The sequence below is a fragment of the Pseudophryne corroboree genome, chromosome 1 (genome assembly GCF_028390025.1).
Source record: "Pseudophryne corroboree isolate aPseCor3 chromosome 1, aPseCor3.hap2, whole genome shotgun sequence".
NCBI classification, from domain to species: domain Eukaryota; kingdom Metazoa; phylum Chordata; class Amphibia; order Anura; family Myobatrachidae; genus Pseudophryne; species Pseudophryne corroboree.
In genome coordinates, this window is record NC_086444.1 from 1167752003 (window position 1) to 1167779492 (window position 27490).

Below are 27490 nucleotides of genomic sequence, written 5' to 3' on the forward strand. Positions count from 1 at the left end.
TGTGCATAAGGAGGTTTCTCACCGCCGTCGCCCGTCGCGCTGCCCGGATCCCGGAACTGACGTCACTCCCCCCACAGGAAGTGACGCGTCACCGGTCCGTCTAGCCGGCGCTCTCGGGCTGTTGGAGATAAGTAACCAAGGCAACGTCAACAACATTCGTGACCTCTTGATGAAATACACAACATAAAACAAAAGTGCAGTGCAAATACAGAAACACATCAAAGCGACATTGTCATTGTTACATATATGTGCACACAATTAAAAATAAAACATAACACATTAAAATGCTGCCAGATGCTCCAGAACAATGCAGTGTATTTACGAAATCAATACGTATAATTTAAATCAAATATATATCAAAAATCAACAATCACTAGAAATGCTTAGTCTGGGGTTAGCAACCTTTAGGACTAACAGAGCCTATTTCAATAGTTCACCGACTATCGTGTGAAGGGATAATTTCAAGTAACCACTACTACCAAATCATGAATGATTCAGGAGTAGTAGTATTCAAATGGGAAGGGGCAGTTTACAAGAAGCATTTCAAGCTCAATGTCTCATTCAATCCTTTAATCCTAAAGATTCTAGGAACCCAGCTGTACACCTCTGTCATGGAGAACAGACCCTGGAGAGCTGCCATTAGTGCAGAGATGCTTTAAATAGTTTTAAAGTGATTCTTGAAAACCATTTTGCGGGAAGCCGGTCAAACTGTGACTTTTTATTAAAGGGGCAATCATGTACAAGGCTAAACCATGCCTAGTACATGATTGCCCCTTTAAAAAGACGTCTGAGTTCAGCCGGCTTCCCGCACGGCCGCTGAACTCGGACTTCATAAAATCCCGCCCTATAAATGACTGGCAATAAATTGTGGAATTTCAGATTAGATTATACTAGTTTCTGCAAAATTATTTCTGTTTTATTGATAAGTAATAATTAGGGACACGGTTAATTCTATAATAAAATATGAATTGCCAGTGACAGTCATTTCATTCATATACTGTATATCTCTTCTCAGTTACACACACTCCGTTTGCCACTTGTGCTTCAAGAAGCAGGAAAAGCTCCAGCGTTGCGGACAGTGTAAATTTGCACATTACTGTGATCGGACCTGCCAGAAGGACGCCTGGGTGGACCACAAATATGAGTGCGCCTCCGTCAAGAAACTTGGCAGAGCGCCAAATGAAAACATCAGGCAAGACCACAGCGCATACACAAAATAACATTTGTTTTATTTAAAACACTAAAGGGTCTATTCATGAAGCAGTGAAAAGAGCGGAGAAGTGAGCCAGCGGAGAAGTTGCCCATGGCAACCAATCAGCATTTAAGTAACATTTATAATTTGCATACTATAAAATCATACAGAGCAGCTGATTGGTTGCCATAGCCAACTTCTCCACAGGCTCACTTCTCCACTCTTTTCGCTGCTTCATGAATAGACCCCTAAAAACTGTCTGTAGACCATCTTGTGCCAGTGGCTGTAGTATGCAAATGAGAAGGAAGGAAGAGATTCCAAAGCATTTTAGATAGATGGCCCCATATACTATACATGAAAGAGAGAGAGGATGATAGTTACTAGACCTAGATTTCTAGATGAACCATAACAATAGATAAAAGGTAGATAAACATATGGTCTTGTTGAGCCCCATCTCTGATGTTTCAAAGACACCAGACTATTTTATACATATATAACAAGACTGCTTTATATAGCTTATATATTTATGGGGAAGAGAGAATGGACATGTATCAGGGGAAATGCCTGATTAGATATGATTACATGGAACATGCAATAGATAAATGAGATCAGGTAATACTGTATAACTTGATATGACGTCCCTTACGTGTGCATCACGCGTGTCTGCCATGTGACCAGGCTTGCTGCTAGAATTATGTGGCGGATAGAGAGAGAAGGAAGCGGGCTGACGGAGGGGTGTTTCATTTCCGTCGATGACCTGGAGAACCACCTGTTAAAGTTTGAGGAAGAGGAAAGGAATGGACTCATGGAAGATGTTCAGTTTTTTCTGGATTATTGGCCAAGTCAGAATAAACAGTTCGGCATGCACTACATTTCCTATATCTTTGGAGTGGTAAGTCTGAGTGCTGGAGATCAAAGTGTACAGGATTTCTGGCTGTGGTACGTTATGCTGACATTCAGAGTGTCGACACCGGAATGTCGTCATTGGCCGAATGCCGTCGTTCAGAATGTCGACGCGGATGTTATGTCAACCTGTCAACGTGCGCAATCTCAATATGTTAACAATGGTGACATGGACATATTGTTGACATTGTACATGTCAACAGTCTGCATGCCAACATAGCGTTTTGTTAGTGTTAGAGCCCTAACCCTATCCCAACCCTAACCGGTGCCTAACCTTAACCGCATTTAACCCTAAACCTAATGATAATCCTAAACCTAACTCTAAACCTGTACTGTTGGCATTGTGACAGCATTCACAATTATCAACACAGTGGCCATGTCGACATTCTGGTGTAAGAAACGTAAATCAAAATTTTATCATGTTCAAATTTTTCTGTATTTTCTATAATGAACTTATATTTTATTGTTCGTTAAAAATATATATTTTTTTTATAAAACATAAATAATACAGCATCAGCTCCATGCTTACGTATTTGCTGATTGATGGTTTCCTTCTTGTGTCTGTCTACCTCTCCCCGGTCGTCATTCCATGGAAAGATAAGCTGCAATGGATTCACTTTAAGTGACCAAAGAGGTCTTCAGGCTGTGGGAGTTGGCATTTTCCCAAACCTTTGTCTTGTTAACCATGACTGCTGGCCTAACTGCACAGTCATTTTCAATAATGGCAAGTAAGTACAATATTTCCTTGTGATGTGTCAAATTGCAAAGACATTTAATGAGTATAATGACCTGGCCTTTACTCTTATGTTCTATCTAGAAACATCTTGACCTAGGTGACCAGTTTTATAGCTTCATTTTCACAGAACGTAGCAAGGCAAATGTCTATAGTGTGTGTGTGTGTGTGTGTGTGTGTGTGTGTGTGTGTGTGTAGTTCTCCAGAATGGCCAAGTGGTTGGTTGGCCCTTAGTACTAGAGTAGCACCGCCAAATGTGGAGGTGTGGACACTTTTGGAATACCAGGGCTTTCTGGAGAAGCTGCCTGTGGCAAGGGGGTTGAGGCCACAGCATCTTGGGGGTGTGGTAACTCCTCTCTGTAGGACTGAAGGATTTTACTATGAAATCCTTCCCACTCAACACCAAAATTCTGTGGGCACTACCCAACATGAGAGATGCGTACCCCCTCACCCCTTTCCTCCTTCTCCTACATTAATTCTCCTTTTAGAATCTCTACAACATTGGATGAGCCACCCTTGACAGCACACATCTACTCTGTTCCAAACCCAAGACCCTGGTACACCAAGTCCACTTGCTAGCTTATAATTGTTATATTATCTTTATTTCTAATGCAACACAAAGGATACGCAGTGCCATAAAGAATAAACATAGAAAACAGCAACAAGGTATCAGAGCATAAATGCCACACACGATGGGAGACCAAAGCATAAGTACATGGCACAAGGACCAAAAAATATATATCACACCACAATCTAGGTAGGACAAATAATAGGGGCAAGGGTAAGACATGACCCTGAAGCTAGTGGGAGCATACAGTGGTGAGTGGTGGGAGGGAATTGATTCAGTATTCTGTAACCCTGTACCCAATGTATGAGCAAACATAATCACTCAGTGGTAGGAGGAGACAAGGGAGAGGATCTCTGGCAATCTGGAACAAGAACAAGAGGGTACAGTACCTGCCCATAAGAGCTTACATACTATGGGGAAGGGGTCAACAGTTGTAGAGTGAACTGGGAAAGATATATGGTGGAGGGCTAGTGGAGAATACTGATGAGTTATCAGGAACGCAGGTATACTTTAATAACAAAGCCAACAAAGTTGCTTAAATTCTGCTCAGCAACTCTGCTCAAAGTCCCTCTCTGACACCAGCTTTCTCCACTATAAAGGAATCCTGTCTTTTTATTATGCTGTTGCTTCCCCAGATTTGTCACCAACTGTATTGGTCCATGTCACTGAATTCCTTTCTGCCGTTTCATATTGGATGTCATCTTGCAACCTCAAACTTAGTATTTCCAAACCATAATTAATGATATTTCCATTGTCCATTATTAGTTATCAACCTGATATCTTTGTCACTGTTGATAACTCAACAATCAAGTTGAATCAACCCTACCATACCAGCTCGCTGCCTAGGTGTCATCCTTGACTCTGAACTGTCCTTTGCTCCTCACATTCAATCTGTCTCAAAATCATTTTACATACATCTAAATAAAATATCCAAAATATGACCATACCTTACACAAGACACAGCTAAAATTCTAATCCATGCTCTCATTATATCCCGCATTGATTATTACAATAGTCTCCTTACTGGTCTTCCCAAAACGAGGCTCTCACCACTACAATCCATTCTGAATGCATCTGCGAGGCTAATCTTCCTCACTAGACGTTCATCATCTGCTGATCTGCTCTGTCAGTCCCTCCATTTATTAGCGGTATTCAACCATATTCAATATAAAATAATTTTACTTACACATAAGACTATTCACCAAACTGCACCAACGTACATCTCTTCACTCATCTCCAGATATCTCCTTACCCGACCTCTCCGCTCTGCACATGATCTGCGTTTCTCATCCACACATATTACTTGCTCTTATTCACGATTACAGGACTTTCTTCGGGCTGCACCCACTCTGTGGAATGCCCTTCCACGCACAATAAGACTCTCCTCCAGTCTTCAAACCTTCAAGCGTTCCCTGAAAACTCCCCTCTTCAGGCAAGCGTATCAAATTCCAGAACCGCTCACATTACCTTCATAAACTATACTACCCTATCCTACTCCCCAGGACTGCCATCAGAAATTGTAGGGCCTTGGACTGACAAAATAGACAGGGCCCCTCCCTCCCCAAAGAAGATTCTGCCACACTGCTCCACCCCTATGTGATGTTATACACTGTGACGTTACATATAGTTGGAGTGTTGCGGAACTACAGGAACAGTTTACAGAGAGCTGATGTGCAGATAAGGCTTGTTGATTCACACACTGGTGCAGCTCTAGAGGTATTGGCTGTAGGAGGCAGGGGTGGGCCCCCCTCTCTGTTTGGGCCCGGGACATCATCCCCCACAGTCCCCCAAGATGGCTGCCCTACTACTCCCCTCTACAGTCTACACATAACCTCACATATTTTGTCTTTCTTTACTTTCCCATCCTCCTGACCCCAAGCCAACATTCCTGTGTGACCATATAATACAGCCCATTAAGAACCTTTGCAATCTGGTTGGACCATTATGCAATAAATAGCACCTATCCTTCTGTAGCAATGCCTAGTTGTCTATAGTGGGTAAGCTTGTGAGCAGGGCCTTCCTACCTCTATATTTGTCTATTACCCAGTTTTGTTCTATCACTGTTATTCCAATTGTAAAGCGCAACGGAATTTGCTGCACTACTGTATATAGGAAACTGTTAATAAATAAATAAATCTCCCCCAAAGTATTGCGTTCATATTATGCCCTATGAACAACATCCAGTATTGGAATTGTCAGTCAGTTATTCTAGGAATAAGTACAGCCATGTGAATTTAATGTGTTCCGTAATACTATGATATCCATGGTGCGCCAGATCCTCTTGGCTTAGATAGTTACAGCAGGGACCTCTGATACCTGAGAATCTGTTCCTCTATTAGCGGGTTTGTCCAGCGTACCGTGATAAAGCCACTTTACAAGCAGCGTCCTCTGTTCTCTTATCCCATGACATTTATGTGACATTTCATTCATTGAAATACCACCTCCTAGCTTACCCCAGCTACACGACCAGCTGATCCCTATAACTAACTGACAAGAGCCAGCAGGTGTGGAGCATTTGAGCTTCCCATGTACTTTTTATGTATCATGTTAGGCGTTATACGACATAGGTTTACAGGGGTCATTCCGAGTTGTTCGCTAGCTGCATTTGTTCGCAGCGCAGCGATCAGGCTAAAAAACGGCATTTATGCACATGCGTATGTGGCGCAATGCGCACGCGCGACGTACGGGTACAACAAACGATGTATTTTCACACAGGGTCTAGCGAAGCATTTCAGTCGCACTGGTTGCCGCAGAGTGATTGACACAAAGTGGGCGTTTCTGGGTGTCAACTGACCGTTTTCAGGGAGTGTTCGAAAAAACGCAGGCATGCCAGGGAAAATGCAGGCGTGGCTGGGCGAACGTAGGGCGGGTTTGTGACGTCAAATCCGGAACTGAATGGTCTGAAGTGATCGCAAGCGCTGAGTAGGTTTTGAGCTACTCTGAAACTGCACCAAAAATTTTGCTGGCGCTCTGCGATCCATTCGTTCGCACTTCTGCTAAGCTAAAATACACTCCTAGTGGGAGGCGGCATAGTGTTTGCATGGCTGCTAAAAACTGCTAGCGAGCGATCAACTCGGAATGACCCCCTACATGCATTATGCACTGTTATACTGATAGTTGGGACTCTGAGTGTATGCATGCATAATGCATTTGAAACTTTACATAAGGAACTGATTTGGTAATTTACAGAACATTATATCAATTTATGGAAAATTTTGGACCAGTTTGGATGGAACAGTAAGTGAGAAAGGCCACAAATGGGGCAGTGGATGCATATTAGTTATTGCTAAATTGCCATATCTGTCAGATCTCCATTAGCTGAATTTAATGCACTTCCTAATCTGCGTTTTATGGAGTCAGATCAGATGTTTAGAAACAGATTTCTCTATCATGTGTCAAGAACACTGGAAGTTATTCAAGATTCTTAATTTAGAATGTCTTATACTTCGATAATGTTAAGGATTAAAAAGAAAAAAAAAATCCCTGTGATTGGTTAATACAAGTAATGCAAAAGTAGGCTGCAAGAAATTTGATGATATGTATAGATATGTCACAGGCTATGTATCAAACTCTAAAAGTCCAGGACTAATTATTCACAATCACAATAAAGGATGTAAAAAATAAGTTTAGATGGACAATAATTTATCTGATACATCATAACTCCCAACATGACCCGCTCCAGGAGGGACACAATGCTCTGCTTTTGAACTTTTCTCTTAATGTATGATTGCCAACACCTGTGTTGAACAGTTAAATGGATATGAAAGGTGTTTTAGCACAGGTGATGGCAAGCATACATTAAGAGAAAAGTCCAGAAGCAGAATATTCTGTCCCTCCTGGAGAGGGTCATGTTGGGAGGTATGGATACAGTATTGCAGAAGTCAAAATGTTACGGCAAATGCCTAAAAAATAGATTGTCTGAGAAAGCATTGCAGTAAACCCTGCCTTATTAATATTTACAAGGTTTTAAATGTTTCATAACAAAAAGTGCCTATGCAAACTGGAAATTGATACATGACTTTTATATTGAAATATCAATGTAGTGTTCCCAGACAATCCCAACCTTTGCTTCATTTGATGGACATTTGTGACCCGTATGCATTTTAGACTGTTGTTTTGTTTTTCAGTCATGAGGCTGTTAAATCAATGTATCATACACAGATGAGGTGGGTCAGTGTCACAAGCACCATTGTGAAACCCTCTACTACCCCTGTTCCTCATGAAATCAGTAACCCCCACACCACCTCTGCATCCCACCCCCCACCCTACCCCCACATATGCACATCCGTATGATCCTGCACAATGTATGACTTCTGAATTAATACGGTTTCTGTTAAGCCTGCCCCTTCCATCCTAATACCATCTTCCGTTCCGTGTATTGCACTTCCCACCCCATGAATCCCTTGGTGCACAGTGATATCCTACGCTCGTCATCTGAAAGCATGGACTATGGTCAATAAAGTTTGGAAAGCAGAATTATGTTTTAGTTAACGTCTTAGCCATTTACTGATGACCTACTAATATGTATTTCTAACAATAATAAAAATACTAAAGCCTAACAAAGGTAAATACTTTCATACAGAGTTGCACATGTTGGTTTTTCACACTTTATTGATGCCAAAATGAAAGTACACATGCCACCTATACACAAAGCGTACTGCCATTTCAGCGTGATAAAGGAATCAGAGGCAGCCATTTTGTGTCAGAAACCAATTTTTATGAAAATGCAGCCAATCACCACACTGGTAACTTGTGATGTCACTGGTGTTCAGTGCATTGATTGGCTGCATGCTGATGAATGTTGGTTTCATACCAAAAACTGCCCGAATCCATTTTGTGTAGGCAACTGGTGATTTATAATGATATATGACAATAAATGTAGAATTTAATATATGATATTATGATATCTTGGTAGATGTTCTGTTATAGTATGGTGTGGTGTTTCATGATGATGTATATAGTAACCGGTATAAGAAGGATATCTATCTATCCAGTATATATATATATATATATATATATATATATATATAGAGAGAGAGAGAGAGAGATACTGAGTTAGAGAGGAACAGCAATTAGCTAATTATGTATGGCTTTGTGATTTTCCGTCATGTAAGGTAAGTGACTGTAGCAGAGGTTCTCAAATGTGGTTCTCAAGGCACCCCGAAGGTCCGGGTTTTAAATTAATCCATGCTTGGCCACAAGTGAATTAATTAGCACCTCAGTCAATTTGATTTAGCCATCTGTGCTGATCCAGGATATAGCTAAAACTTGGGCCGTTGGGGTGCCTTGAGGACCGAGTTTGAAAACCTCTGTACTATAAGACAGTCATTTCCATATCATATGAAAAATAAAGTATGGATAAAAAAAAAGCAATTTTGAGATGAGCGTGTTTATTTTTCTACATATAGTTTTCTAAAAACTCACTACTGTGTTTGATTATCTTATCAATTTAACTGGATCACATATTTGGCATCATAAAAGAGGGTACTAGATTGGTAGAATTTAAATGCATGGTTCTGTTTGACTGAAACCAGGGCTTGTGTATGTCAAAACAAGTCAATAATGGCGACATGTTGCTTACACACTGCATTGGCAGCCATTTTGCGAATGCAGTCTCTTAATTCAGTGTGGTCACTAAGGCACTGTCAGGTGACGACACCGAGGCACTGTAAGGAAACTAATTTGTAGTGAATTGGTAGGCTTCATTTTTTTGAATGTTGGCCTAGCACACAAAATGGCTGCCTTGTGTGTGACCAAAGGAAAGTCATTTTTCATAACATAGCTTCAGTTCCTTTATTTTGGTAGCTGTTCATTGTCAGTTGCTGGGTATTTCAGATGTAGAAAATATATAAGGCAATAATTGAGGGAAATTTCCCATGTTGTACATCTATCCTGCTTTTGGTTACAGCAACTTCACTATGAATAACATGTAATGAAAACTTACACTTTTAACATGTTCTAAAATGAACACTAATATTCTCACACAGAAATTTGTGGATAAGGCTACGTATATACTAGCATTTGATTTTTTTTTTCTTACATGCATTATTTACATTTTTTTTTTAACAATGGCGATATTCAGAGACTCCACAGCAGGTAAATCAACAGTTTATCTTTATTCCAATGTTACAGCAGCCATATCCACTTTTGTTCCTGATGAAAGTAGGTGTGACTACTGAAATGTTGGAATAAAGATGCAATGTTGATTGCACGGCAATTGAATGAATAAATGCTCAAAATTAGGATGCATCCTTGATTTAAGCGCATCTGGAAAGACACATATGTAAGGTCTCATTTATTACGCTGCTTTTTATTTTCTCATCCATGTAAATGCACTTATCTTGCTTGTATAGCTCATGCCAAACACACATTTTTAACACTAGTGGTTACGTAGCCTAACCCTGTTTCTTTCCTGTTCTAAAATGACATGATGGAACTAAAACAGCCTGTATATTTTTCTTGTAGTCATTCTGTCCAAATCTTTTTTTTTTTTTTGGGTGGGGGCCAATGTTACCTTTTTTATTTATTTATACATTTAATGGTACAAAAAAAAAATGCATAACAGATTACCGACTTTGCATAAAGTTCTAACCTACGCAGTGATGAGGAGAGCTGTGATAATGCACCGGGATGGTAAAGGGAGGGATTGTGGTACGGTCACATTGATGATGCATGTGTATCACATTCACAGCTAATACTCATTTAAGTACTTGTAGAAACATTGGTGCAGGGATGGGCAACCTTCAGCATTTCAGCAGTTGAAGAGCTCAAACCAGACAGTTGAAATGCCAAAGGGCCCCTTGGCCTGCACTGGAGTCTTCTCGGGGCCCCTGGCAATCATACTAACCAGGTTTCCTGCTTATTCAATAACAGAATTGAGCTACGGTCTCTCGGAAAGATCAACAAGGGAGAGGAGCTGAGTGTGTCCTACATAGACTTCCTTAATCTCAGTGAGGATAGAAAGAGTCAGCTGAAGAAGCAGTACTATTTTGAATGCACATGTGAGCACTGCACCAAGAAGATCAAGGATGACCTGCTATTGGCTGTCAAAGAAGAAGAAGGGAGCAAGGTAGTAATATTAATAATAGCCTTATCTATGCAAAATAATTTGTGCTCATTCTGTTTCCCAATAAAGGACAGTTAAAAAGTGTATTTGCAGATTGATTACTCGTAGATGTTGGCCAATTAACAAAATGGCTACCTAAACATGCAGCCATTTTGTTGGCTGAACCAATGTCCATGAGAATGCAGCCCATGCCTATTCATTTACAGGAACTAGTGACATTACAAATTTCTGAATCAATATTGATGAGAACACAGCTTTGTGTATGGCCGGACTGATTTATATGGACAAGTTGGGGATTTGGTTGTTAGTTCAGCCCACAAAATGGCTGCTGGTGTCACTCTTTACTCTTAAAGTAAGCATACTACATACTACTATGCATACAGAGTAACATCTTTAGGTATAGTAGCCTGAAAGAAACATAACTCTGAAACATGTTCCCAGGGCTGGTGCAAAGTCTCTCTGCACCCTAGTTAAAGCTTCCTCCTAGAGCCCCCTAACCAGCAACCCCCCTCCCCCCAACACCTCTCAGAGGGAAGATGCAGGTGGATGCGGTGAATTGCATCATTATACATTTACAGAGAAACAGTACAACACTTAAGGACTTTTAAAGTGAAAAAGTATATTATAAACAAAGTCACAAAATGTTAAAATTCTTGAGTGATGACCTTTCTTCCTGCCTATGTACTGTATACACGCTGGCATGTTAGGAATTGCAAAGAACCCTGAAGCCACTTTAACATTTTTGCTGAGTGCCATCATTATATATATATATATATATATATAAAATATATATATATTATCTATATATATCTATATATATATCTATATATATATCTATATATATATATATATATATATATATATATACATACTGCATATGGGGTCTGGTGGGGATATTTAATTGACCTTTTCATTTCCAACTCCCTATACCTACTAGCCATTACTGAAACTTGGCTTACACCCTCTGACACTACTTCTCCTGCTGCTCTCTCTGCTGGGGGCCTCGCATTTACACACACAAACCCCGACCTGGGGGTCGCCATGGGGGTGGTGTTGGGGTCCTTTTACCTTCTAGTTACTCCTACCAACTCATACCCCCCCCCCCCCCCCCCCCGGCATTGCTTCCAAATTCATCAACAACTTTGCTTCCTTGCTTCCTCACTTCATCTCTTCTGACATTCCCTCCATTATCCTAGGCGATTTCAATATCCCCATTGACATCCCCACGCAATCCCCTGCCTCTAAACTCCTTAACCTCACCTCTTCACTTGATCTTTCCCAGTGGACCTCCTCACCCTCCCATGTGAATGGGAGCTCACTGGATCTGGTCTTCACTCACCGTTGTGATAGTTCTGATTTTGCCAACTCCTCATTTTCCCTCTCTGACCACCACCTGCTCTCCTTTAACCTATCTCTCTCAGCTTCCCCATCTCTACCTCCTAAGGCTACCATCACTAAGCGTAACATTGAGGCTATTGACACCACATTCCTTTCCTCCCTGTTTGACTCACTTCTCTCTCCTATTCTCTCTCTCTCATGCCCTGAACAAGCCCCTTCCATATACAATGCATCCCTTACTTCTGCTCTAGACTCTGTTGCTCCACCAACCACTATTCATCCTCGCAAATTAACACCTCAACCTTGGCACACCAAATGCACCAGATATCTGCAAAAATGCTCACGTACTGCTGAGTGACACTGGAGGAAATCACGCTCTAAGGCAGACTTCCTCCATTTCAAACTTATTCTCTCATCCTTCAGTGCTGCCCTTTCTCTTGCTAAACAGTCATACTTCAAGAACCTTATATCCTCCCAGTCTTCCAACCCCCGGTGCCTCTTTGCCACTCTCAACTCACTCTTCTGCCCACCTCCACCTCGTCTCCCTTCCTCACTCTCTGCTTTTGACTTTGCCACTTACTTCACATCCAAAATTGACTCCATACGTCAGGACATCACATCACACCAGACCATCAGTAACCAGCCTCCTCCTATCCCTTACCACCCCTCCCCATCCCTCCCACAAACTCTGACATCTTTCTCCCATGCATCTGGAGAGGAAGTCGTGGCCCTCATTCATTCCTGTCCCCTCACCACCTCCCCACTTGACCTTATCCCCTCCGGTCTCCTCCACTACCTCTCTCCTTCTGCCTGTTCCCATCTTTCCCACCTCCTCAATCTCTCCCTCTCATCAGGCACTGTCCCCTCTGCCTTCAAGCATGCACTCATCTCTCCTATTCTTAAAAAACCTACCCTTGATCCAAACACTCTCTTCAACTACTGACCCATCTCTCTCCTCCCTTTTGCCTCCAAACTCCTTGAGCGTATTGTCTACAACCGCCTTACTTCCTTTCTTTCCTCACACTCACTGCTTGACCCATTCCAGTCTGGCTTCCATCCTCTCCACTCCACTGAAACTGCCCTTACAAAAGTATGCAATGACCTCCATGCTGCTAAATCTAAGGGACACTACTCTCTACTTATTCTACTTGATCTCTCTGCTGCTTTTGACACTGTGGACCATCCTCTCCTACTGCAAATCCTTCACTCCATTGGTCTGCGTGATACTGCCCTCTCTTGGCTGTCTTCTTACCTCTCTGACCGTTCATTCTCTGTCTCCTCTCATGACTCCACCTCCCCCTCACTTCCACTAACTGTAGGTGTAACCCAAGGTTCTGTCCTTGGTCCTCTTCTTTTCTCTCTCTATACGTCCTCACTAGGTAAGCTCATTAGTTCTTTTGGTTTCCAATATCATCTCTATGCTGATGACACCCAAATCTATCTTTCCTCTCCTGACCTCTCCCCTGTTCTCCTCACTCGTATCTCCAACTGTCTCTCTGCTATCTCTTCCTGGATGTCCCAGTGCTTTCTTAAACTTAACATGTCTAAGACTGAGCTGATCATCTTCCCTCCCTCCCGCATAACCTCACCTCCTACAATCTCATTATCTATTGATGGCACTACTATCTCTTCTAGCCCCAAGTACGCTGTCTTGGAGTAATCCTTGACTCCTCCCTCTCCTTCAAACCACACATTCAGCACCTCTCACAAACCTGCCGTTTTCATCTAAAAAATATTTCCAGGATCAGACCCTTTCTGACCCAGGATGCTACTAAGACTCTTATCCACTCACTGGTGATCTCCAGACTGAACTACTGTAATCTCCTCCTGACTGGCATTCCTGACAAATACCTCTCTCCACTCCAATCTATCCTCGATGCTGCTGCCCGGCTCAATTTCCTCACCAAGCGCACTACGTCCACCTCTCCTCTCTTACAAGACCTTCACTGGCTCCCCTTCCCTTTCAGAATCCATTTCAAGCTTCTCACACTCACTTACAAAGCCCTCACCCACTCCTCTCCCATCTACATCTCTGACCTTATCTCCTTTATACTCCCACCCATCCTCTTCGCTCTGCTAATGCACACCGACTCTCCTGCTTACGGATTACTTCCTCCCACTCCTACCTCCAAGATTTTTCACGTGCAGCACCATTTCTTTGAAATTCCCTACCTCTCCCCCTCAGACTCTCCACCTCTCTACAAAACTTCAAACTGGGTCTCAAGACCCACTTCTTCACCAAACCCAGCCAAATCTCATCCTAACCCTCTGTTCCACACTCTCTATGTACCCCATCTCTGTTACCCCTGTCTGTCTACCCCTCCCCTTTAGAATGTAAGCACTCACGAGCAGCGTCCTCTTCCCTCATGTGCTTATCCTTTTTCTTACTTTAATAATCTTCAACTGTACCACATCCAGCAGTCTTCTGCCACCTGATACTTATTCCAGTGTCATCTGCTGATGTAACTGTGTATATTTACCCTGTATGTGTCCTATATTGTCATCAACTGTAAGTTGCTGTTTTCCTGTTTGATTATTTGTTTATGTACTCTGTAATTGGGCGCTGCGGAACCCTTGTGGTGCCATATAAATAAAGGATAATAATAATAATAATAATAATAATAAAGAATGTGTATACACAGTGGCGTAACTCCCAGAGACAATAGAGACATTTGCCGCCGGGTTCCAGCTGTCAGAGGGACACCAAGAAAGAAGGCCAAGGGGTCTGATGAACTAGAAAAGATCTCTCTTCTTTCATTTCATAGTGATTTGCTGCAGTCACTGCTGACTTCTGTCCAAGCTCACAAACCCCCTTTGAAGACCCCTTCAGCTGAAGAGTCTGGAATGTGTGTGATAACAGCTCAAGAGGCATATTTATCATTGAAAAATTGTATAATGAGAATTTTTAGTTTTACATTCTCATTGCATTCTATCACAATTTTTTAATGATTCATTATGGCCCCATCTTAAAATTATAATTCCCAATAAAGTGGACTTTTTGCGAAGTCAGTTTTTTTGGAAGTGAGAATTTAACCCTTTGGCCGACTGCAGAAGGGAGCACTGCAGCTGTGCGCCTCCATTCACCGTAACCTTATTGCTGAGGCTGCCAGGTTGCGCTGCAGTTACGGACACCCTCCCCTCTCTGCTGCACAAGTTGCTGTGTAAATGGTAGCTTGTGAGGAGATTCGGGAGCTGTTTGCGAACAGTTTCATAGTTTGATGAATGTCCCAATTTCTACATCCCCATACTTTATATTGGGGAGTAGAGAAACTGTGATAAATAAAGGATAATGACTATGCCCCCAAAGTGTGTACAGTGAGCTACAGCTCTGCTGCTGTGTCTTATATGAGGAAAGAAAGGAGAGCAGAAGTTGGTTTTAAGAAAATGCACTAATTATTATCAAACCTTGGAGAGAGATAAAGTACCAACCAATGCGCTCCCAGCTGTCATTTTTCAAACACAGCATGTAAAATGCAAGGCAGGAGATCGGCGGGTACTTTATCTCTCACAACTTTATCTCTCCCCAAGCTTTCAATAAACCCCTCATCAGGGCTTCATTTATTATAATTTGCAGCCATCACCTGAAAATAAAGATCCCTTATCTCCACAATTAGCTGCAATATGGAATCTTTATCCTCTCAGAATCACCATTGGCAAGTCGCTGGGACGTCAGCACATGTGCAAGTGGGAGACACTGTGGGTTACAGTAGCGGATCTTGCCACGGGCAAGCAGGACTTTTGCCCGGGGCGCCGCCTTCTGGAGGGCACCGGCGCCATCCGGAGGGTGCCACACCATGGCAAGATCCGCTACTGCCGCTGCCCGCTGTGTCCCCCGCTGCTCCCGCTGTGAAGGGAACTAGACACTACGCATCTAGTTTCCCTTCGTGGAGAGGACCTGTGCTGTGCGGTGCGCGATGACGTCATCGCGCACCGCACAGCATTTCAGCGGCGCTACTCTACTGTACAGGGGGTGTAACTGACCACGCCCCCTGTATGAAGCCACGCCACTATTTCCCGCCCGGGGCGTAAAAAGGGCTAGAACCGGCCCTGGTGGGTTACCACCTTCTATTTCGCCTCCGGGTGCCTGGCATGAACTTACACCCCTGTGTATAATTACATATATACACACATATATTTATATGCGCCTTATTGTTTTCCATCTCCCAATCTGTAAGTTCATTACTGACCCCCCACTCCCTCCTCCATATGTACTGTATGTGCCCCAGTGACTATGTTTTACCTATTATGCTATTTACAAGTGCAAACCATGCATCGTGCTGTAAGATCTGTATTGTCTGTGGTCCCGCAGAAACCCCCATGGGTTACTTACCTAAAAGTTGTTTCCTTGTTTTCTCTCGTAATCGTCATGGTTCTTCTTACAGACGGCAGCAGCATTACAGCGACACTGCGGGTGCAGTCATGTAGTCAGGTGCTGCTTGCTGCTGGAGAGCCAGGATCCAGGGGCATGGAGGGGGTACATCAGGGCTATAAGGGAGCCATAGTTACATCCGCCTCCTATGTGCCTTAGCATGACTCGATGTTACATGTGTCGGCACAGGGGAAGCGCTGAAACATTATGTGGTACAGGTCACTATTCAGGTTCTCTGGCATAGTAACCATGGCAACTGCCAGCCATTGCACGGGCTCGCCACAGATGAGGGGCACTGCAGTGGGGAGGGAGAAGAAATTCGGTGCATACTGTATTTATTTCACATAGCTGTTTTCTAACACACTAGGTGGTAATAAAATTATTCATTTAATACGCCAAGACAATTGTTATTCAGATTTTGAAGTGGGCTTGACCAGGGTCAGAGCATTGTTCTTCTATCTCTCTTCATCACCTGCTCATTAATGTCTTGCTGCTTAATGAAGTGAGAAGGAGAGTGATATGGTAGACCATCAGAATACTAACAGCAGAACAGATGATTTCAGGACACGTGTGCTGCTGATGTTGTAGGAGGCATTGACTTGTCAACTCAGGTAATACTGGGGCAGATGTATTACGCCTGGAGAAGGGATAAAGAAAGGATAAAGCGGTGATAAGTGCAAGGTGATAATGCACCAGCCGGTCATTACAGATTTGAAAAATGACAGTTAGGAGCTGATTGGCTGGTGTGTTATCACCTTCCACTTATCACTGCTTTATCTCTTCTTTAGCCCTTCCCCAGGTTAACACATCTGCCCCTGTGTCAGCAAGGACAGGGCTACATCTGGTAGGCGAAGTTTCATGATGTAAGGAGGGGAATGGAGGCAAGCAATACACCATAGACAGAGATAGCGGGATTTTAAGGTCCCTCAACTGCAGACATGCAAATGTCATATGAAATGTATGCAGGAAGATTGTGGTGTCATATGTACTGTACCTCTCTATGAAGCATGAACCATACATGTCACCTGTTTTGCAGCCTGAAGACAGCGTCGTTAAAGAGGTTGTAGAATTTTCAAAAAAGACTTTGGAGAAAATAGACAAAGCTCGGTCCGAAGGATTATACCATGAGGTGGGTACATTGCTCTGGAACCATCAACAAATGTCAGCAAATGCACAGAAGAACCAGAAATATGATTTGTTTTTTTTACTTGCAGTTCCATTGTGTATTTATTTTATTTATTTATTCATTCATTTCAATCAATCAATCCAAAAAGAAGGATGGTGGTTGAGCTAGTTGTGACGTGATTCTGTATAAGTCAGCCAGCACATTAATATTTTAAGTGGGCATACTGGATTTTCAATAACCCCCCAACATTTGTCCTAACTGGACCATCCACACAATCACGGTTTGCACATTCTGCGCTAGGAAAATGAGAGAATCTGATTGGTTGCAACAGCCAACACCACAGTTCTACACGTTAGGCGATATGCCGCCGAGGTGCCCAACGGCCAATACGGCCGACGGGCGACCCAGCGCCAGGTCACCCGGCCCCATAGCCCTGCATGCTAATATGGACGAGATTGTCCATATTAGCATGCATGTATAAGCGACCCGGCACCAACGATGAACAAGCGCGGGGCCGCGCATCGTTTGTGCCTACACACTGAAAGATATGAACAATATCTCGTTCATTAATGAACGAGATCGTTCATATCTTTCAGTGTAATCGCCGAATGTGTAGGGCCTATTACTTTACACCAGTGTTCATATATGTCACTGACAATGTTGGTTAAGGAATTTACTGTAATCTCGATTTATTCCTGTTTCTCTCTTACCATGTTTTTCATTCCCGATTGGGTGGCCAGGTGGTAAAGCTTTGTCGCGAGTGTCTGAAGAGACAGGAACTTGTTTTGGCAGATACAAACATTTACATGTTGCGGATCCAGAGCATAGCCTCTGAGGTGCTGTCCTACCTCCAGATGTTCGAGGAGGCTGCCGAGAACGCCAAGAAAATGGTGGACGGATACTTGTAAGTAATTAGAGAATGACACGTGTATAACAGGCGCAAACTAATCTGTTGAAACCAGGAATTCATGGAAAGATGGATATTTTACTATGAGGATTGCCTTTTATTTTTTTGTTTAGATTTCACACAATACTTTTAGTATTAAATCTAAACTACATTAGTGTTGTTGTTAGGGCTTGGTTTACACTTAGCCTAATTCTCAGCATTTTCATTAATGATTCATGTCAAACAAACCAACTTTTAAATTAAAAATGAATTAGTTGTCATTGTTAAAAAAAAAAAAAAAATTACGGCAAAAATGTGTATAATGATCAAGAATTTCTTGGTAGTAATATATTCAACTAGTAGTACTACTACAGTATATTTAACTATGATTTATCCCTCTACTAGTGTGTGTGCAGCCTTAGGCTGCCCCTGCAGAAGAGAAACAAACTTTGCTGGAGAGGACCCGCATCCTCTTATGTTTCATAATTAACAGTGCTTAGCTAATAAGCGTGCCGCCGTATCCCAGCATCCTCAAAGTCTCAACTGCTGATAACTGCTAAGACTCCATATTGGATTTGGGTGTGGTACTATACTGAAGAGGGCTCACTCCGCTTTACCTCATTCAATGTGTTGCAATATCTGTTGTTTTAATCAAAAATCCTAAGAATATTTTTTCATTTATTTTGGAGTATTGCTTTCTCAAAATATTAATGGGGATCAAAGCTCGGAAAGAGATAAAGTGGAGAGAGAGAAAGTGTCAACCGATCAGCTCCTGTCGTTTTTAAAACACAGCCTTTACCATGGCCGCTAGGAGTATACTTTATCTCTCTCCATGGCTTAATAAATAGACCCCTTTATCTATCTCCACTTTATCTCTCTCCATATTTAGATAAATCTCTCCCTTAGAATCATCTTTATACAAAAGCCGACATTACAAACCTTTGAAGATGACAGTCTTAAAGTCCGAGGGTCACTAACCTTCACTTTTACATGAACAGGAAAATATACCACCCGAACAATGCCCAGCTTGGTATGGCAGTGATGAGGGCAGGAGTCACGCACTGGCATGCTGGCTTCATCGAAGTCGGGCACGGGATGATCTGCAAGGCCTACGCCATCCTTCTGGTTACTCATGGGCCCAGTCACCCCATTACCAAAGATCTGGAGGTCAGTACAATACTCCTGTCACCACTATTTTATCTCTTATTTTAGGGAATGATAGTTTATAAACCAAACACATAACGGAGGCCCATTTGTTAGGAGTTTAGTTTGAATTAAAGTGTACTCATGATAAAATGATACATCCATAATAATGCAGAATATCACAGGTGACAAGCACTTCAGTGATTTTGCAGGTGGTCACAAAGATTGCAAGCTGCCGCGCACGTGTGCCCTCCCGTGTTTTTGTATTGAAGCAAAGATAGTCTGCACCAACTCTTACCACATTCTACGGTAATTGTGTTGATCCAATGAAGTCCAAACAAAACCACCTATCTGCAAACCAAAGTAATCAATGAGGGTAAGGGTGGGGCTGTGTGTCCTATAGCAAACTTGGGTCAGCGCACGGTAATGACATTCTCTCCTCTAGGGACCACCTTCTCTGCTCTCAATACAGCACAGCTGTGGCCTCAGGCAGGAGCAGAAGCCTTGGAGTGGGAGAGTGGGAGAGGGGGGGGTGGGGTGGTTACTGGCTCCCTCACCTCCTGGCCCTGAACCCCAGAGTGGCCCAACCCCTTGCATAATACCTGTCTCAGGGAAAGTTTAGTAAAGATACAGACGGGGTCATGGTTAAAATAAAAGAGCTTATGGCTCGGACCCCTGGTGTAATAAGAAGATACAAGACCTCTTTTTCACACAAGGAACTTACCAATATTTGTATGAGCTATTTGAACAAGATGAATAATTGCCTCAATAAGTTCAACAAAACAGTTCTTACATGAACTCTACATAATTCTAATATTAGCCAAAGATCTGAGTTTACACAATGCCTGCCTACTTAATGGCTGCTTTCTCCTGGAGGGAGCAGCCAAGTCGCGCAGGAGGGGTCATGGAGGAGGTGGCGATGCGATCGTGTCATCGTAGCCCTGCTCCCGCTTTACAATGCCTACTTTACCGGCATTGTAAAGCGGGGGGCAGTCCATATGATGACACAATTTAGCGAATTGGGGGCTGGCGGATGAAAGGTGGTCTGGGAGCGGGATGTGGGAGACTTGACCACTTTCTCGGGGGGTGGGGGTCCGGAGTGCCACATGATATTCGGGAGCCTCCCGGCCTTTCCGGGAAAGTAATCAAATATGATTTAAACCTTACTATAAAGGAACAGTGAATCCTTTCAAAAAGTCAATAAGAAATATAGGGGTCTATGTACTATGCCTTGGCGAGAGAGAAAGTAGATGTAGATAAAGTATCAGCCAATCAGCTCGTAACTGTTATGTTACAGGCAGTTGTTGAAAAATTATAGGTAGAAGCTGATTGGTTGTAAGTTTAGTTTATCTCTCTCCTTTTTATCGCTCTGTAAGGCTGAGCACATAGACCCCAGATTATCCTTCATCCCCCCTGCGGCCCCACCAGCTAATCCCCTCTGTTCTCCTGTATCCAGCCTGCTGTACTACACCCCCCACACCCAACCACGCTCTACAAGTACCTTTGAGAGGTGCCTGTGGGGGGATGTATCAAAGCTTGGAGAAAGATAAAGTGAAGAGAGAGACAAAGTACCACCCACTAAGCGCCTGTCATTTTTCAAACACAGGAAAAAGGGGGGATTAGACTGTGCACCTTGTTCTTAAATATAATGAAAGGTGCTACCATGCTGAGGCTTCTAGTACTACACAAGATAAAGAAAAATGCTGATGCGCACTTTTTCAAACACAGCCTGTAAAGTGACTCTTTAGAAGCTGATACTAATACTTTATCTCTCTCCACCTTATTTCTCGCCAAGCTTTGATAAATCTCCCCCTGTGTCTCTCAGGCAGTGTAATTTCACTTTGTCTCTCAGGAATAGGGAGAGGTTTGTGTGTCGCAAACTGCCCCTACTGTGGTAGGGTAAGCAGTGGTCAGAGGCCCTCATTCCGAGTTGTTCGTTCGCTAGCTACTTTTAGCAGAAATGCAAACACAAAGCCGCCGCCCTCTGGGAGTGTATCTTAGCATAGCAGAATTGCTAACGAAAGATTAGCAATTCTGCTATTAAGTATTTCCTTGCAGTTTCTGAGTAGCTCCAGACCTACTCCTAGATTGCGATCACCTCAGTCCGTTTAGTTCCTGGTTTGACGTCACAAACACGCCCAGCGTCCGGCCAGCCACTCCCCCATTTCCCCAGCCACTCTTGCGTTTTCTGCTGGCACGCCTGCGTTTTTTTAGCATACTCCCAGAAAACGCTCAGTTGCCACCCAGAAACACCCACTTCCTGTCATTCATTCTCCGATCAGCAGAGCGATTGAAAAGCTTAGTTCGCCCGTGAGTAAAATAGCATAATTTTGTGTGAAATTGCTTAGCGCGTGCGTCCTGCGGTGCATACGCATGCGCAGAACTGCCGGATTTTAGCCTATTAGCAATTCTTCTAAAAATAGCAGCGAGCGAACAACTCGGAATGACCACCAGAGTCTCGCAAGCTTGAGAGCTTGCAACTGCTGCTGCCACAATATGGCTATATATGTTGATTTCCATACATTTGATTTCCATACAAGGATTACCACCTGTCCAAACTCTGGACAGTCTGGCGGATGTCTGCAGTAAACCTTAACAATGTGCAAAGTCCCTTATGGAACCCCAACAGTCAGTTCACGGAACCCTAGGAATCTGCAAAACGCAGGTTGGGAATCACTACAATAGGCTAACAAGCAGGGTTTCTCATTGAAGTCCTAGCATACAGCATGAAAGCAAACAGAGGAATATTTATTCTGATGACACATTGAGGTCTTAAAGCAGCCTTGAAACTAGTCAATTTCTCTTCTGTTTAAGAAAAAGGACAATTAGAATGTGATTATTTGGCTACTGCAATTTGTTTTGCACAACTATCTGTGCACCAGGTCCCATAAATGCCCTATAATGTAATATTTGCAATGCAAGAGGACTAAGTAGTAACAACTGTGCTCATTAGAATAGTTGCAGGGCCGGTATCCGTTCAGATGGTTGTCAATGTTAAGGTCGACACTCATTGTCGACATTGACATCGTCGACGTGGACAAATGGTCGACACGTGAAAATGGTCGACACATGAAAAGGTTGACGCCTTTTTTTTTAAATATATAGATTTTTTACTTTTTCATCCACATGGACTACGTTTGGGAATAGTAACCTGACGAGCGAATCGAGCCATGCAAGGGCACGCGGTACTGTAATTGGGGTTCCTGGTCATGTTACGGAAAAAATGACACCAGAAACAGTTAAAAAACCCACGTCGACCTTTTATGTGTCGACCATTTTTGTGTGTCGACAATTTGTCCATGTCGACCATGTCAATGTCGACCATAATGACTGTCGACCTTAACATTGTCGAACATTCATACCGGATCCTGCAGGGCCATGCTCCACTCTGTGAATAAAGAAGTATTAACACCTTATATTGGCAAGTGCCCACAAGTTGCTAGGTGTGTAGTGGCTGTAAGCAAGAAAGTTAGTCCACATGTTGATTCCAAACCAGAGTAGGTTTTATTGAAGGTAACATGATACAGGTGATAGAAGATAAACAGCAGTCAATATGATAAGGTATAAATCTATCCAGGGCTAAGTGCTGTACAGCCATACAGCACTGTGACACTTCAATAACACAGTGACAGACTTGGGCCTATGCACACTCCTTTATAGAACTAAGTAAACAACATGCACCTGCAGTCTAATCAGCCTTACTTTTAAGTCTGGTGACTCAGATGTGATGCTATTGAGGCTGATGAGTCATGCACAATAACACTCAGTCAAAAGACAGCTCGTGGCATTTAACTATATGTGAACACCTGATATAATATTTGCACCCATGATCCTTTCCGACAGGTGATGCGTGGACAGACAGAGATGGAGCTGAGGATGTTCAAGCAGAATGAGTTTGTCTATTACAAGATGAGAGAAGCAGCTCTGTCAAACAAACCAATTCAGGTCATGCAAGAACCCAACAGCGAGACTCAAACAAACCTGTTCCACAAGAAGCCCTAGACGGACATTTGGAACTGTCTCAGGCCACATAATCCTTCCAGTCCTGCACAAGAGCTTGATCACAGCGCAGAGCTTTGCACTGTCATTATTGATCACAGCGCAGAGCTTTGCACTGTCATTATTGTCTGTGGGGTGATCTTCCATGTTGTGCACCTGTCACATTGAACCCCATCCCTCTGCTTTATTTAATTGTATGCCAATCTATGTAAATCCATGTTTTCCCTCTAAAAATAAAGACTATTTATGACTTCCTAGTCTTGCCCATCTTGGCTTGTTTTTATAATGTGTCTATTGATTTATCGTGACTACCTTTACCATAAACCATTAAGCTAGCTTATCTTACTAAAATAACTGACACGGACACAATAAGACGCAGACAACCACTGCGTAAGTTTTAAAAGGTCATTAACGTATTTATTAAGTGGAGGAATGAAGCTGAAGATCACCGGTATTTGAGGAACTGAAAAACTGTGGTTTATGATTGGTAGACAAAGCTGAAGGAGGCTGGGTTTTGAAGGTCTCAAAGACTGTGGCTTGTGACTGGTAGACGAGGTTGAAGGAGACTGGTTTTGAAGAACTGAAAGACTGTGGCTTGAGCTTGGAGAGCGAGGCTGAAGAACTGAGATCCCGAAGAAACGAAGACTGTTGCTTGGGCTTGGAAAGCGAGGCTGAAGTACTCAGATTCTGAAGAAACTAAGACTGTGGTTTGGGCTAGCGAGATGCCCGTAGGAACCACCGTTTAGCACCCGAAGCCCCTTAACAACTGGGAGGCAGTGAGCGCCTCCACGAGTGGCGACGGGCAGGGGTTAAAGTGAGACGGAACGGGGCGGAACTGCGTTCCGTCAGTTCCACTTGGAGACGGAATGCAGTTCCGCCTCCTCCAGCTCACCTAACCCGCTGTGTGGGAGATGCCGGGCGCCCGCTGAGATTGCGTTACCAGCGGGCGCCTGGCGGCAGCCGGAGGCAGGAGCTCAGTACTGAGCTCTGCCGTCCGGCGCTGTCACTGTGCACTATGGGAGAGATGTCATAACATCTCTCCCATAGTGCCGAGGAGCGGGCGGCGAGAGAGAACTGCAGCGGTCTGGGAACGGGGCTCGGTGAGTATTGTTATTGTTTTCTTCCTTAGTGCAGTGGCGCATCTACGGGGGGCATTACTACTGGGTCCTTAGTGCAGCGGCGCATCTACGGGGGGCATTACTACTGGGGGGGGGCATCTACAGGGGAGGATCTACTAGGGGGAAACTGCTGGGGGGCATCTACTGGGGGCATTACTACTGGGGGGACATCTACAAGGGGCAAGCTACTGGGGGCAAAATACAAAGGGGCTAACTACTGGGAGCAAACTACAGGAGGACATTACTACTGGGGGCAAACTACAGGAGGGCATTACTACTGGGGAGGCATCTACAGGGGGACATTATTACTGGGGGCAACTACAAGGGGGCAAGCTACTGGGGGCAAACTACAAGGGGGAAAGCTTCTGGGGGCAAACTACAAAGGGGTTAACTACTGGGGGCAACCTACAGGAGGGCATTACTACTGGTGGCAAACTACAGGAGGGCATTAGAACTAGAGATGAGCGCCTGAAATTTTTCGGGTTTTGTGTTTTGGTTTTGGGTTCGGTTCCGCGGCCGTGTTTTGGGTTCGAACGCGTTTTGGCAAAACCTCACCGAATTTTTTTTGTCGGATTCGGGTGTGTTTTGGATTCGGGTGTTTTTTTCAAAAAACACTAAAAAACAGCTTAAATCATAGAATTTGGGGGTCATTTTGATCCCAAAGTATTATTAACCTCAAAAACCATAATTTACACTCATTTTCAGTCTATTCTGAATACCTCACACCTCACAATATTATTTTTAGTCCTAAAATTTGCACCGAGGTCGCTGTGTGAGTAAGATAAGCGACCCTAGTGGCCGACACAAACACCGGGCCCATCTAGGAGTGGCACTGCAGTGTCACGCAGGATGTCCCTTCCAAAAAACCCTCCCCAAACAGCACATGACGCAAAGAAAAAAAGAGGCGCAATGAGGTAGCTGTGTGAGTAAGATTAGCGACCCTAGTGGCCGACACAAACACCGGGCCCATCTAGGAGTGGCACTGCAGTGTCACGCAGGATGTCCCTTCCAAAAAACCCTCCCCAAACAGCACATGACGCAAAGAAAAAAAGAGGCGCAATGAGGTAGCTGTGTGAGTAAGATTAGCGACCCTAGTGGCCGACACAAACACCGGGCCCATCTAGGAGTGGCACTGCAGTGTCACGCAGGATGTCCCTTCCAAAAAACCCTCCCCAAACAGCACATGACGCAAAGAAAAAAAGAGGCGCAATGAGGTAGCTGTGTGAGTAAGATTAGCGACCCTAGTGGCCGACACAAACACCGGGCCCATCTAGGAGTGGCACTGCAGTGTCACGCAGGATGTCCCTTCCAAAAAACCCTCCCCAAACAGCACATGACGCAAAGAAAAAAAGAGGCGCAATGAGGTAGCTGACTGTGTGAGTAAGATTAGCGACCCTAGTGGCCGACACAAACACCGGGCCCATCTAGGAGTGGCACTGCAGTGTCACGCAGGATGTCCCTTCCTAAAAAACCCTCCCCAATCAGCACATGATGCAAAGAAAAAGAAAAGAAAAAAGAGGTGCAAGATGGAATTGTCCTTGGGCCCTCCCACCCACCCTTATGTTGTATAAACAAAACAGGACATGCACACTTTAACCAACCCATCATTTCAGTGACAGGGTCTGCCACACGACTGTGACTGATATGACGGGTTGGTTTGGACCCCCCCCAAAAAAGAAGCAATTAATCTCTCCTTGCACAAACTGGCTCTACAGAGGCAAGATGTCCACCTCATCTTCACCCTCCGATATATCACCGTGTACATCCCCCTCCTCACAGATTATCAATTCGTCCCCACTGGAATCCACCATCTCAGCTCCCTGTGTACTTTGTGGAGGCAATTGCTGCTGGTCAATGTCTCCGCGGAGGAATTGATTATAATTCATTTTAATGAACATCATCTTCTCCACATTTTCTGGATGTAACCTCGTACGCCGATTGCTGACAAGGTGAGCGGCGGCACTAAACACTCTTTCGGAGTACACACTTGTGGGAGGGCAACTTAGGTAGAATAAAGCCAGTTTGTGCAAGGGCCTCCAAATTGCCTCTTTTTCCTGCCAGTATAAGTACGGACTGTGTGACGTGCCTACTTGGATGCGGTCACTCATATAATCCTCCACCATTCTATCAATGTTGAGAGAATCATATGCAGTGACAGTAGACGACATGTCCGTAATCGTTGTCAGGTCCTTCAGTCCGGACCAGATGTCAGCATCAGCAGTCGCTCCAGACTGCCCTGCATCACCGCCAGCGGGTGGGCTCGGAATTCTGAGCCTTTTCCTCGCACCCCCAGTTGCGGGAGAATGTGAAGGAGGAGATGTTGACAGGTCGCGTTCCGCTTGACTTGACAATTTTGTCACCAGCAGGTCTTTCAACCCCAGCAGACCTGTGTCTGCCGGAAAGAGAGATCCAAGGTAGGCTTTAAATCTAGGATCGAGCACGGTGGCCAAAATGTAGTGCTCTGATTTCAACAGATTGACCACCCGTGAATCCTTGTTAAGCGAATTAAGGGCTGCATCCACAAGTCCCACATGCCTAGCGGAATCGCTCCCTTTTAGCTCCTTCTTCAATGCCTCCAGCTTCTTCTGCAAAAGCCTGATGAGGGGAATGACCTGACTCAGGCTGGCAGTGTCTGAACTGACTTCACGTGTGGCAAGTTCAAAGGGCATCAGAACCTTGCACAACGTTGAAATCATTCTCCACTGCACTTGAGACAGGTGCATTCCACCTACTATATCGTGCTCAATTGTATAGGCTTGAATGGCCTTTTGCTGCTCCTCCAACCTCTGAAGCATATAGAGGGTTGAATTCCACCTCGTTACCACTTCTTGCTTCAGATGATGGCAGGGCAGGTTCAGTAGTTTTTGGTGGTGCTCCAGTTTTCTGTACGTGGTGCCTGTACGCCGAAAGTGTCCCGCAATTCTTCTGGCCACCGACAGCATCTCTTGCACGCCCCTGTCGTTTTTTAAAAAATTCTGCACCACCAAATTCAAGGTATGTGCAAAACATGGGACGTGCTGGAATTGGCCCAGATTTAATGCACACACAA

General features: G+C 43.8%; 1 protein-coding gene across 2 annotated transcripts in view; it reads left to right on the plus strand.

Annotated features, from left to right (window-relative positions):
* Window positions 1-23580, plus strand: part of SMYD1 (SET and MYND domain containing 1) — a 41160-nt gene extending 17580 nt beyond the window's left edge. The window contains exons 2-10 of one of the 2 annotated variants that reach the window (XM_063925067.1): window positions 1016-1192; window positions 1871-2084; window positions 2693-2823; window positions 7524-7562; window positions 10270-10465; window positions 17206-17298; window positions 18036-18199; window positions 19180-19348; window positions 23168-23580. In XM_063925067.1, the coding sequence (XP_063781137.1) occupies window positions 1016-1192; window positions 1871-2084; window positions 2693-2823; window positions 7524-7562; window positions 10270-10465; window positions 17206-17298; window positions 18036-18199; window positions 19180-19348; window positions 23168-23326 (1342 nt within the window). In that variant the 3' untranslated portion in view covers window positions 23327-23580. The remainder of the gene's footprint in view (window positions 1-1015; window positions 1193-1870; window positions 2085-2692; window positions 2824-7523; window positions 7563-10269; window positions 10466-17205; window positions 17299-18035; window positions 18200-19179; window positions 19349-23167) is intronic. The other variant, XM_063925072.1, reaches the window with a different exon arrangement.
* Window positions 23581-27490: the final 3910 nt, after the last annotated feature.